General features: G+C 47.9%; 2 protein-coding genes across 2 annotated transcripts; one reads left to right on the top strand and one right to left on the bottom strand.

Annotated features, from left to right (window-relative positions):
- Positions 1–3184: 3184 nt before the first annotated feature.
- EV420DRAFT_896379 (chitin synthase III catalytic subunit-domain-containing protein) lies at positions 3185–4978 on the bottom strand. Its single transcript, XM_060483912.1, has 4 exons — positions 4615–4978; positions 4379–4563; positions 3842–4327; positions 3185–3784 (listed from the first exon to the last, which is right to left on the bottom strand). Exons 1-4 carry the CDS (start codon positions 4757–4759, stop codon positions 3497–3499), a joined length of 1104 nt encoding a protein of 367 aa, XP_060325909.1. The 5' UTR covers positions 4760–4978; the 3' UTR covers positions 3185–3496.
- A 3493-nt stretch (positions 4979–8471) lies between these two features.
- Positions 8472–12967, top strand: EV420DRAFT_1276545 (uncharacterized protein; the record flags this gene model as incomplete). The annotated part of the gene is made up of 23 exons (XM_060467966.1): positions 8472–8593; positions 8653–8726; positions 8773–8879; positions 8921–8976; positions 9042–9178; positions 9231–9351; positions 9401–9428; positions 9483–9721; positions 9773–10258; positions 10336–10647; positions 10679–10962; positions 11161–11235; positions 11299–11388; positions 11446–11527; positions 11580–11610; positions 11676–11915; positions 11966–12069; positions 12131–12215; positions 12270–12293; positions 12350–12619; positions 12675–12702; positions 12761–12789; positions 12845–12967. Coding segments are annotated over 23 exons (3147 nt in total), but the record flags the coding sequence as incomplete, so codon positions are not given.
- Positions 12968–13445: the final 478 nt, after the last annotated feature.

Raw genomic sequence — 13445 nt, forward strand, 5'->3', positions numbered from 1 at the left:
TTGCCTTCCTCTCGCCATCTCCCCATTTGGTAGGCTCGTCGTCGTCCTGTTCACCTCCGAATATACGCTCATCAGCCTCATCTTCTCTTCCTCTTCCTGTTGCTCATTGACACACGTCCTTTCCGGGTTTGTCCCCGTTTTCGTGCTTCGTCCCTATCCACAGCCGTAAATTCGTCCAGATCTCCTCCCCTCCGCGAGATTTCATCCGGATCTTGTCTTGTTTTGCTCCTATGTTTTGATAATACATACATCCAATCCTTTTCTATTTCATCAGCTGCGCCAGTGTAAGGCGCGATCATTCGTGGCGCACAACACTACTAATCCCACCGTAATTTATTTCTTCCTCTTTCCAATTCTTTACCCAAAGCCCAGACATTCTCGCGAACCCCCCTACGCTTTCGGATAAAGCCAGTTCTTTCTCAGCACAGTCACAATCCGTCAACGTAACAGCAACTTTTTGATTACACCTTGATTTCTGCCTTGAATCTGATTCGTAGTACTGCTTTCTTTTCAATCCGAGGACCATCAATCGCTACGCCGTCACTACGCACACATTCTACGCCGAAATCGTGTCAGCTACTAGCTCCATTTACGGTCAGGGGTGATCAATGCGGACCTTTGTATGGTCCCCCAAGCCCGTAAGACATCTCAACCCGTCGTGGAGTATACGAAAGGGTTGTCCTCCTAATCTTCGTCTATCATTCTCTGCATTCATTCCAATTAAGCCGCTACCGCGCTTCATTCCGAAGCCTACATTTTTCCGGACATCCCTTAATCTTCCAACACAGCTTACACACGGCACAGGAAAAAACCACCTCGGCATTCTCCCGCGTTGGCCCTGTTCGTCTTGCTGCTGTCAGATGGTGGCACAGAGCAAAAAGCTTCGAACAAAGTACGCTGATTCAACGCTGTATTTTTTTTTTCACATCACAAGAAGGCGGTAGTAACATAAGGACGAGATGTGTGTTCAGCTAGGTCCGGAAGGTGTATACATCCGCTCGATCTAATCTATCGGCCTTGCAAATATCAGTATCTCGCACCCACAATCAGACCATCGCAAGAACCTCCCATGCAATCCGGAGCGTTTGAAAGACGCTGTGCATTCCATACCAACAAAAAGGGCGCGGCGCACATCAACTTTGAAGGCACTTTTTTTGCCATGGCGCCGAAGAGAAGACCAGCCTCTAGTAAGTAGGTAAGGAAGGAGGTGAAAAAGGCTGTATCAACCGGAGCCGTCCTCGGTAAACACCGCTCACTGTTCGGCGGACGATGAAAAAAAAAGGTTTGAGAGGGAGAATCATTCAACGAGGACGAGCTACTTGGGATTCACACTACCACGAGAAGCGTCGGCCCGATGCATCTTCATTTGGGTTACCTCCAACATTTAATTTTCGATTATTTAACCCAAATACCTCATAAAGGTGTGGACCTGAGATTATGTACTGCCAATTTAAAAAAATGATGGCAGGGATTATTATATCGTCCCAGAGCCATATGAATCTGGATGTCTCTCATGGGCGTAGTGTTGCTAGCCTAGAGAATGTGCGCCCTTCGCCAATTACTAGGATCGGATCCCGCAAATTATCCAACATAATATAATATACATAACTCGCGCTTTGCCCCAGTCGGGCGACAATAACCTGATCGCCGCCACATCGATGATATATTGGCCTACGGAACGGAGTTTCGAAAATGAGTCCCAGTTAAGATAACCGTGCTTAATTTTCAGTTAACCGTGGCCAGATCCCTGCACCCTGATCTTCTACTAGGAGATTGGGTTGTACACCGCATGGGTGCCGTGGACAGCAGGGCGTTGTTATATAGGATTAATCGCTGGGGGTTCTTTTGAAGAATCGACAGTTTGGGTCTATCAGTTGTCGCTCTATCGAAAGAGCGCTTCCGGGGGAAGAAAGGACTATCATAAACTGTCGCGGTCGGTCGGTTGGTTGGGGGGGCAAAAATGGTTCAATGGGTCGACGTTGCAGTGTTTCCGTGGACCGGTGGGACCACCTTATGGGTTTGATTTACAGTTTGACGGGACCGAGCGTGGGCGAGTAGTATTACCCTTATGGGAGGGCTCGGGTGACGAGTCCACTGTACAATTGCATTTTCAGAGAACCAACAACAGAAGCAAGCCACCAAGTAAGGGGCCGAGGCGAAAATGAAAAGGTGCAATGTCAAGGCACACACACAAAAAAAACAGAACGGGTGCGGTCGGTGAAACGAACGGATTAAAGCCCAGACAAGCTTCAAATACTTACCTCGAGCGTATGTATACGTAGCAGATAGGAAACGGCATGTCTTGCCATACATAGATTGATAGCAACTGAGTTCCAAGGAAGACGTATGTAGCATCAGAACAAACATGCGTGTGGACCATCGAATTTTCGAACGGATGAAAATATATATTGAAATGCGTCCGGGTTTGTATGATTGCGATGAATGTTGATTGTCGAAAAGTGGATTCTTTGCTTTTTTTCACTCTCCGTCCTGTTGCATTAATACATGGGACTGACTGATCATCAATGCGAGGACCCATCATCCAGTACGATCCGGCACCGCGAAACGTTCGTATACGATGGGCTGCCTGCCATCCATTCATTCGAACCCGACGCACCCCCGAGCCATAGCCCATATGTTGCCATCAAACCATCAAAAATTTTATGCCCTATTCTGGCCCTGCGATGGAATAACTTACCAGCTTGTGTAAGGAAGGGTTAGGCTGGACAGGAATGGGAACGGAACGTAAGTTAAGGAACGAGCGGGAGGGAAGGACAAATGGGTTATTACTCCGCTTCCCCCTTCCTTGGTAACGTACGAATTGAAACTGAAGGTGTGGCTTCCACGTGGTGGAGGTTAGACGTCTGAGCATAACAGCGTTCAACAGCCGGACCGACTAGCCGTGAGGCTCTGCCAAACTACTAGTGCGAAGAACGAACGTGTGATGGGAGTGCTGTACACGCAAGTCAAAGTTGCTGTCCTTGTGCATTTTGAACGGATGCCGGTATTATCCCCACGAATATTGCTATTCAAGGGTACTTGATATTATTTTTCCAGGGGTATATTTTCAACAGATATCCTTCAATCACTTGTGATCCCCTCCTTCAAGAATCCCGGTGTCAGTTACTGCTTAATACCCGGTTTCTAGGCTGCATTGGGAGGCAGCAATCCCCCTTCACGGATGAACGTCAATTGTGATGATGGTACGTACAAGCGAAGCGTCATCAGTCCAAGAACCGTCCGGTGGTGCATCTGCAACAAGCAGCCGCTGCTTAAAATGTAAGAACCGCTGCTCCCGTAACGTCGTTGCAGCCTAAGTCCTAGGGTCAATTTTTTGAATGGACCTTCCTCATTGTACGTGTCAGCCACAAACCCAGAAAGTCATCTCCGACCAAATGCTGCACGCTGGAGATTGCACCAAAAAGCAATTAAGACGTGAAGAGAACAAACGAGTATGTGTCCATTGAGATAATCGTAACGCCGAATAATACCGTGATCAATACCCTCCTCCCGCAGGCGGATACCCCCCTCTGTTATACCCGCCTCTTTGTTGATACAGCTGTGCCCCGCTCACTCCGCCGACTAGGGATGCTGGCTTGCCTGCGCCATATCCGTAATTATTGTTGTACCCTCCTCCGTGGTAATTACTGCCGCCGTCTTCTTCAGAGTAATCTCCGCCAGGTGCGGATGCATTTGAAGATCCAGGATAGCTAGATGAGAGAAGAGGATCCTTGACCTCCCATACAGCCTGCTTGGAGCCCACCGAGAATTCAAGATCTTCGCGCTGTTGAAATAAAGTTAAGCGATCGACAGACAACGAGGTGCAGTAGATCGTTCTTACCGTTATACTATCCCAGTATTTGTACACCATCATCACGCTGAGCAACACGCACAGCTCGGAGAAGAAAAGTCCATCGATGTAATGCTTGATGGCGTCGCATATGGTCGTGCTAAAAGCGAAAAGGATGACCATGCCTACAACCCAGAAGCTGGTGCCGAATACGATATCGCCAATCGGCCATCGGTCCTCAAGCGTGCGGAATACTAAAACCAGCTGCGAGATGATGTAGATCGCCACGCATATAACTGGCCATAATATGTAGATGATCCATAAGGGAAGTGTTTTGCTGTAAGAGAAAGATGCGAAGGATTTGAAGGTGGCGATTGCGATAAAGAAGGCAATGCCAAAAACGACGAGACAGGTTATACGAAGGAACCACAATGAAAGGGGAGTTCCGTCTTCAGCGAACTGAAAGCCGACAAAGGCGTTGATTAGGATACAACAGTACGCGGAGGCGACGAGTCCTGTGTATACAGCAGCGAACCACTGCAAAAATAGGTAAGCAATATAAATTGCACAGCACCGATGAGTACGCACTGCATACACCGTATTCGACGTTGGGATGATGCCTGAATCCAGGAATATGCCCAACAGCTGTATAACGGCATACATCCAAAAGAAAAGGACAATTTCCTTTCTCCCAACTGCGGTGTATTTGCTGCGAATGTGGTAAATCATAATTGCAGTCATAATGATGGCGACGATGTGAATGAAGGACGTCGCTAGAAGCCACCATCAGGGAGATACGCAGCACAAAGGGTAGGTGAACTAACATGGCTGGAAAATAAGGGTCCCTCCAACATCCACATTGCGACTATAACATGTCGGTACAATTCCTTGGTCAGTACCGACGAGTGGGCATATAATGAGCGCTGCTGTTTCGCATAAGGAATCAAAGGACCCGAATTTGAGTCCCATCCCGCGAAGAAGAGAGAATCACTAAGGGAAGACAGTAAGCTATGAAGGTAACAGGACTGTCGAGGGCCGAAATGAGTGGAAAGGCGAGCTCGACGTTTGTTGTGGGCGTTGTCACCGTTGATGGAATCGTGACGAACGTGACGGTCTCTATTTGCCTATGTTTTCTTTCGGCGTCCTTGCCGCCGGCAACTCTGCTTCGACAAAACCTGCTTATGGTATGGTAATGGCAGCGCTCATGCTGTTGTGAATCGGGATCAACGTTTAAGAGAATCCTTTCCAGGAACTTGTTGTTGAGTACCAAAATATCGGATGACTACAGCATGATTTTTATTTTTGCCCAAGTGCTCAAGTATAGGTGGGTTGTCATCATTCGGTTAACGCTCGAATCCAAGCCGGACTTTTGATTCCGACCAGGGTTCCTGGACCATGGTGGATTAATCTAATCAAAGGGTTTCGGATTGGAATTTTGTGTCTTCGTTACTGAGATCAACTTTCGAGAAGGGCGCTGATTTACTGTCGTGATAAAGTCCTCAGATAACTGTCTTACGTACCCACCTGAACCTTGAGCACGGAACAATAATAGCACAATGTTAACACATGTACGCCAAGTCGTTTCCACAGCACCAAACCGGTGATGGCAGAGGTGAGGGATGGGTGAACGTGATTTCGAAGTTAGCGGCATAAATTACAGCTTGTAATGCGATTGCAACAGCTCCTATTTCTGTCTTTGATAGAATAATCCATACACTTTGAATTTTGTAAGTCAAACGTCATGAACAACTGGAGCATCAGTTGGTCAAGAAAGTTCCAGAAAGCGATAATGGTGGCAATAGTCTTACCGAAGAAAGGTTTTCATGCAAGGAAGCCGTCAAAGCGCCTATGTTGTCTGCCTTTATCACGGCATCGTAACTTACAATTCGATCAAACAGTGTACGAACAGACGATTCAAATTTCCTAAGGGAGGTGCGCTTTCAACGAAGGTAAAACTTGTTGGTGATAGTTTGCGTAGCACCAAGTAGTACCGAAATGTGACCAGTGGATTCAATTACTGGGGTCGGCCTCGGCTTTCGTGTTATCCGTTGCAATAACTTGGTAATAGGACTAAAACCCAAATAACGGTTCATTGTGGATCCAAGCCTAAGGTCTTGTCTAAGTCAAGATTGCCCCTCCCGCAACAGGGTGATAATTCTTGAAAACTCCACAAATAACGGATCTCTAAGATGTGTTAGTGTCACGTTCCACGAAATCCACAGAGACCGAGGTGCAGACAACACTACCCACGGAATGAGAGTTTCCGACCATGCGAACCGCACTCAACGTGGGAAACCATGACCGAATCTAGCCAATTGGATTTCATCCACCCTTGCCGACATTTCGGAATTCGTCCTGGCGGTCATCGTTGCTGTATGGGACGTTGAGCGCGAGGGAAATACCGCGTTTTTCTTCCTCCAAGCCTGGGCTCTGATGTACAGCCTATAGAGTTCTCTTCGAAACCTTCAGTTCGGTTCTTGTCAAGGTTCAGCCACACCCGCTTTTACGGTACGTTTTCGTAATTCCTCTCCTAGGGCCACCTACGAATCAGCTGGCAATGCAGTGCTTTAGGAGGTTGCGGATCATGCGGTATATCGTCGAAAATGCGCTTATCTGCGAAAATGGCTTTCTCCGAGCGTTTATTGAGTGTTTACTCGGGTGGGTGTCTTGGCAGCTGCTATTCGTGATCAATTCATATATATATTAAGTTTGCTGCGAAGTCCTTTCGTAGGTTATATCACGGCGCTGGCGTTCATGATTTTATGTTGGTTGTCCCCCGCCCGCATGGTCTGTTTTTGAAATCATCGACAACGGTGCTGCGACCAGCGGCATTTCTGGGGCAGCTTGAAAGTAGGTCTCACCATTTTGACGCTGACTATTAATGCGCTGTTACCGTGGGCCTTTTTAGCATCATTTTGTGGCTCTTCTGTGGACATTTTGTGCACGATCTTCATATGTCAATCTGTTGTGCCTTGACTGGATTCTTGTCGATCCACCCTGACCTGGAAGTGACGATATCGACGGTCTCTATAGACGTTCTCTGGTGCCACGTACTGTTCGCTCGTGGAGGGACTCGTAATATCTCTCGTCAACTGGACACATATCCTCTCTTGATAACTCCAATGGGCAATCATATTCTTTGTTCGTTCTTGGTGATCCGGAGTTCAAGCGTCCGACGTCACTCATTCTTAACGTACTTTACATGGCGCATAACTCCTCTGACGGTGGTCCATATGTTTCTGAAACGGCGACCGAGAGATTGAGGCCTGGCGATGTGTCGCATCCACGGATTGTCAGCAAGAGCTCGGACTTCTGAAATAGAATCGTCTAAAGGAGGTGGACGGTCACAATGCTTTCCACATGCAACTGACGTGTATGCAATGAGATATCGAATGATACTTACCTGAATATTAACCGTACGAGCTCGTGTCAGGGTACTCCGGTTAACATTGTGTGTATCGTCACCGACGCCGACGAGTCGACGGCTGTCGCCCTTATCGATATCGACTTCCTTTCATCGACTTTTCACTCAGGCTCTTATAATCCGCTTACGATCGGTCGGCCAGCGAGAGGTGAGAACTCGGATTAGAATCTTCTGACTCATTCTTATCGTACATCGGTTGAAAAGCGCATGGTTCGAACTTGGCGCGATGTTCTCAAATATCATCGTGCTGTCCATTAAGACACCTTCGTGAACTCGGCGCCGACGGGTGAAAGCTTTCTCCGTAAACCCGATCTTATTGGATAGTTTCAACAGCAAGACCATACTTCGTCAACTTCAAAAGTGGTCTAGACACTATTAGGTACTTTGCGGTGTTTACTGAACGGTGACCCATGCACATTTCCGGAAGCGAATACTAGTGCCTTTTGAGCACCCAGCTAGTATGGTTTACGACTCGGCTTCAAGTTGAATTGACTAGTGAGCTTCATTCTTACAATTGGCCTAAAAGAATATGACTTCACCGTTTATAAAGACTATACCCTGCATGATTCAGTTATTCTGATTCGTTAGTAATGGCAGCGGGTATGTCCCGACTCCCAAGCATTGATAACCAAATGGATTCAGCGCTGTGATGAGGCTGATACATGCCACAAGCGACGAAACAGTAACGAGGTGTTTGTACGGCGGATCAGCAAGATATGTACATAAGGCTCGTATAACCACTTAGCACGGCCCATCCCTAGGAACAGGTGGACGATGCCGGCATAGCAGAAGTATGGAGAACACAAAGTGAGATGTCAGGGCTTAACACTCGTTTTCCACCGATAAGAATTCGGCGTACTAGTGCTGAGTAGCGACCCGTGCTTCCACGGCTTCTGTAGCGATGTTCTTGGCGTAAAATTTTGCACGAGAATGTGTTGCATATCTACGAAGTTGGCGAGAAATGAGGATGGGTGCCGATGAGGACGGCTACATCAGGCGAATTCGAAAGCAATGGATGTCGAGAAAATGAGTCTGCACGGAACCAGTCGTCGTCCTTCGCGGGTGGCATTTACCCGGCAAATTTGGGAGGAAAGATGACATCAGCGGCCACGCGACTGCCGAACCGCGTTCATGTTCGAGCAGAACGTCGTACCGTCGGCTAAGACAGTTTCGTTCCTTCTACCACCATCATCACTGTCGCCATGGCCGTGCAGCAGAGTTCCACGGCAAAGGTGGTGACGTGGCTGAAGGCGAACCTTCAAGTCTAGAAGGACCGTCAAAACTTGGATTCGATGCTGCATTTCGCTCGCCATTTCGTTGATCTACCTCTGTGCCACCGAGACTTCGAATGCTGAGGGACAGGCGGCGTTCTTTTCTTCGTGCGTTGTGCGCTCATCTCGTGCGGCATCATCTTGATATTCGGAAATTTGTTTCCTAGGATCCTGGCAGTTATGCTACCGCCGTCTTTCGCGCTATCGATGTTTCTTTTTGTATCGGCTACGCTCATAATAGGTTTTTAGCCTTTTTCTTGCTCGAGAACTCAAATAACAGTGGCTAGGTATGCTTTTCGGTTGGGCGTGGGGCTGCGCCGCCATGGCTTCTGCTCTTTCGGTTCGTGACCAGGCTCGATTGGCGCGGCAAGTTCAGGCTCTCCAGTCTTCGTTGGTTCTTCATAGTCATTTTACCTAATTTTAGGCTCATATTAGGCCTACAGCGGTGACCCCACGGCGCTTCAATACCAAAGCGCCATATTCCACGGCCAGTTTCTTGATCCTCGGCAAGCGATCTCATCGATATTCGCGCCTTCCGCTCAACTTTATTGTGCAGGTCTTCGGCTGTGTTTGGTGCTTTCTTCTTCATTGGGACCTTCTTTCTGTCGACCGTCGTCGCATACAGACCGAAGCTTGCCCTTTTCAGTATATTCGGCACCATCGTTCTGGATGTCATGTGTGTTTATGGCCCTGGTTAGTTGATAATCATAACCATTCTACACGTCGGATTCATTCAGATGCCTAGCTTTTCCGGTGTCTCAGTATACTCTTGCCAAACTGTTCCTGATCCCCAGTGGCTTTTATCTCGCAACTGCTATCGCATGCCTCATTTTTATCTTTCCAGAATCTTTGAATCATGTTTGGCTGTGAGCACGGTATATTAACGCTAAATAACGATTAAATATTGGTATCCAGGAGCTTGCTTGGTGGCGGCATGCTTAAAGTTTGTTTTCCGGTTTCCTTAGCCTGGAGTCCTTCCTTAACCGCATGTTTATAGCCCGTCCTTGACATTATCGATCTTCAGGCTGAAACCTTGCAGGCGGATACCTCGGACCACGAGGCGATTGAAGCGCTGATTCAGCGAGGGAAGGCGTACCGTGCATCATTAGTCGCAGGATTTCAAGGTCTGCAGGGTCAAATTGGCCTCATTGATCTCGAGAGCTCGATGGGAAGGCTAGGTGCTGCGGATTTGAAGCAGGTGAATAAGGAATTAAAAACGTTGACGAATCGGACAGCGTGAGCGATTTCGTTTGATGTGACATGAGATGATATTTTACTCCGTCGCAGTGGGTTATTGGCGTTCCAGACGGCGGTAGATGACCTGCTTGTTGCACATGCCAAAACTGGTCCTGATGAAGATCCGAAGTCCAACCGGGCAACCATGAACCGGGCAATCTTGCTATTGCGCGATATGAGGGCTCGTGAAGTGAAGCATGGTCATGATCTGGAAACTTTGGTCCCATTACTGTCTAATGCGTCCAGGTCTCTTAACAGCGACTGTTCGGACACTGTTAAGGTCATCACGTCGTGGTTCCAAGACTGCAATAGTGCAAGGTGGACGTGGCTGTTCAGTAAACCGTCTCCCGAGAAGATCCAGCAAAGGCAGCAGGGTCTAGTTGATCAGTTGAATGTTATCAAGAAGTCTTTGGACCACTTCCGTAATGTCGAACGTGTCCAACTCATCAAGCCATTTGAACGATTTTTCGATCCAGTCACCGGTCGACCGCTTGCCTCAGTCGAGGAAAATGCGGGGGCCTCGGGTTTCTCTGTGAGGTACGTGGTTACCAGATGTGCCTGGATATCTTGTACATTCTCATCAATACTGATTGAGGTGTTTGTTACTTACATAGGTCGTTGTTCATATGTTTCGTGTTCTGTGATACCTTGGAGGCTTTTGCGGATTCCCTCATCAAGCTCTTGACCCTGATTGTCTATCTTGATGATAAGCGGCCGGAACCTAGGCTGTGGATGCCCATAGGGTTCGGAAGCGTGGGGGGCAGAGCAAAAGGGACCGGCGGGACAAATAAGAATGTTTCGCCCTTCGCGATGGGGGCGCCCACAGATCCTTTCAAATTCGACGAGAGTCTAGCCGAATCACAGGATACGCTCAAGGCTGAAGGCGAGAAAGCTGAAATCGAGGCAGGGGTACTCCGACGTCGTCAGTTGATATTTTCCTTAATGAGACTGATTGAGACCGATGATTGCATGTGTAGCCCGAGACCCTGATGCACTTCCGCCTAAAACTGCCCTTGGGAAGTTCTCTCTCAAGTTAGCCTCGACTGTCATGTTTTTCTGGTCTCCTCAGGGTGTCTATGCGACAAGATATGCCCTTGTGTCCATAGCGCTCTGGATTCCGTCTGTTTGTTCCTCAAGCGCGTGGTTCGTGTATGAAAATCGGGGACTTTGGGCGCTGATTATGGCACAGGTGGATTTGCTTTACCTTGTCCTTGTTTCTGGTTACTACTGTATACTGATATGTGGTCATTGACAGATCGGTCTAGCTGTGTTCGCGGGAGATCAGGTATGTTTCCTTGTTTTATGAACGGAGGTTCGAGCTATTCTGATTTGCTTCCTCCAGATATAGCTACGGTGTTCGGCTAATCGGGACTGGCATTGGTTTGCTCAGTAAGCTCATATCGGTTCTTGTTTCGTTCTTTGTTGATGCAAGGAAATAGATGGTCTTGTGGCGTGGTATATCGGCGCTGCCCGAGGGAATGGTAGCCCCTATGGTATCGTTATAATTACGGTGTGTGTTGCTCGTCTTTGTCTTATTGGGTACACTGACTCAAACATGGACTTCGAATTGTAGACAGCCTTAACCGCACCCTTCATGTTGAAGAGTATCACATGTCGACCCAGTGACAAAGCTTTCTGGAGTATGATCGGAGTAACGACCGTGTTTGGTGAGCCAAGATGGCTGAGTTTAGTGCGAACATCGTGTAAACTTGTGTTTCCCTTAGTTGTCGGATACAGTTGGGTCGATGCCCATCAGGTCCTGCTGGTCAACACTGGAATAGGAATAGATATCGCATGGAAGCGAGCGTGAGTCTGTTATGCCATGCGTAGTTGTTGTTACTTACTCTTTTGATCTTAGCCTACTTATCATCATAGGGTTTACTGCTGGGGTACGCGATCTATACTTGCCTCGGTTTCTGTGCACATGCCTGATATAGCTTCCGCCAATGCCCAGTTTATCGTGATGATTGTACCTAGGCTGACATCTTCTCGTGTATTCGTCCGTCGGTCTTTGGCTGCTATTACAGATGAATTGGGTCACCTATTGGCCTCGGAAATTGAGGCATTCCTAGCGGAAGAACGCAAGAGTCGGCTCAATGACGACCTGGAGAAACGCCGTACGAATGGATCTGATGATGTCTCAACGAAGGAGGAGCGTATCCGGATGTTCACACCTAGGATGCTTGCGATTGCTGTACGTTCCGCTTTTTCGGTACCTGTGCTCACGAGGCTTATGCACTGCAGACTCGACTACAAGAGTTGCAGCCGACGCTGACTGCGGCGAAATGGGAACCCCAGGTTAGAGGCCAGTGGCCGTACGAGCAGTACGCTTTACTACATTCGAAATTGTATGATCCTTCCGTCATTTTCGGTCTGGTTCTGAGGATTTAATTTACTTGAACCATATAGAACGCGGCTTCTTTCGACGTTGAACCTTCTCGTGGGAGCCTTGTCGAGAATGGACGAACGATGGTGTGGCATCCTCATACATCATGTTCGTAGTGTTCTATACCGTATATTCTTTCCATTCAATACTGATCTTCACTAGACCCCATTTATGAACCCCAGCTTCGTGCGTTCTTTCATCCGCAGTTATTTCTTTCAATGGGGTTAACTCAGATTGCGCAGCTCTCTGACGTTTTTACGAAAATCTCCGTCATCTCCAGCTGCCTTTCCGGTGCTCGACCTTTACCTCCTGCATTCTTTAGCTTGAAGGATCGGATCATCTATCATGAGCGTCGTTCGAAGGCTATTCGGCATAGACATGCCCAGATCCAAGAGGAGGAAAAGGATGACTCCGACTCCGATTCCGACGTAGAGGACTCTACTGACCATGTACCGGAAAAGGTGGACGGCACCAAGATTGGTATCAAGGAGCTGACGCTACGGCTTCTCATGGTGAGCCCTTTATAGTTTACGTCACTGATATGTACCAATCAATCATCATGCGTAGGATCCTCATCTTCCGGCGCATTCCACGGGTGAGTAGTTTGATTCACTGCGGCGATGTGTTGGTTTTGAATGTGACTGCCATTACAGCTGTAATTGCGCTTTCTTCCGTCATAAGTGTAAGTTCCAGGCTTTGTGATAGTTTGTGACGCTGACCTTGGCTTGGGAAAATAGCTCCTGGATGACATTTCTGGTATCATTAAGGACTTATGTGGCGAGACATCCTTTGCTAGTTTGGACACGCTGCATCGGCGTTTCTTAACCTTTGAGGAAGAGGCGCTGGGCCGTACTGTTTAGGGCATGATCAGATACCGTCATGTGGGACATATACATCTGTTGTGGTGTATGAGCTGTTGGGTATTGTCAAACCAAGCTAGTATTCTTGTATTTCCTCGTGTACTTCAATGTAGCCTTACGAAGTCGTTCGATGATGGCCGACCCTAGGGCGAGGGCGACGAGCTGGGGACACTATTGGCCGGGGAGTTAGCCTGACTTGGCAGTGCTCTGCTCAAGGTAGTTCATGTTTGAGTTGAAATTGGCTGAATAATGTACAATCAAGCACCTTAACTTGTACGCGTTTTCTTTGGTATTGGTATGTAGTCATCAAATCTAAAACCACCGCAGCCCAATCCCTTCATAGGGCCACCTCATACGAAACGCGCAAGCACTGCCCCTTGCCGAACTTCTTGATACCTGTGTAAATAAGACTACAACTTAAGCGTACGATGTGGGGATACAGATCAATATTAATAATGATTACGGACATACGATCACG

The sequence above is a fragment of the Desarmillaria tabescens genome, assembly GCF_030435595.1.
Source record: "Desarmillaria tabescens strain CCBAS 213 chromosome Unknown EV420scaffold_46, whole genome shotgun sequence".
Lineage (NCBI taxonomy): Eukaryota > Fungi > Basidiomycota > Agaricomycetes > Agaricales > Physalacriaceae > Desarmillaria > Desarmillaria tabescens.

Excerpts from the sequence above, each read along its gene's own strand:
- EV420DRAFT_896379 (XM_060483912.1), bottom strand. The coding sequence starts at position 4,759 with ATGGGACTCAAATTCGGGTCCTTTGATTCCTTATGCGAAACAGCAGCG. Across the intron at positions 4,564-4,614 it reads GACCCTTATTTTCCAGCCAT|CGACGTCCTTCATTCACATC; the intron begins GTTAGTTCACCT and ends GGTGGCTTCTAG. Across the intron at positions 4,328-4,378 it reads CGTCGAATACGGTGTATGCA|TGGTTCGCTGCTGTATACAC; the intron begins GTGCGTACTCAT and ends CTATTTTTGCAG.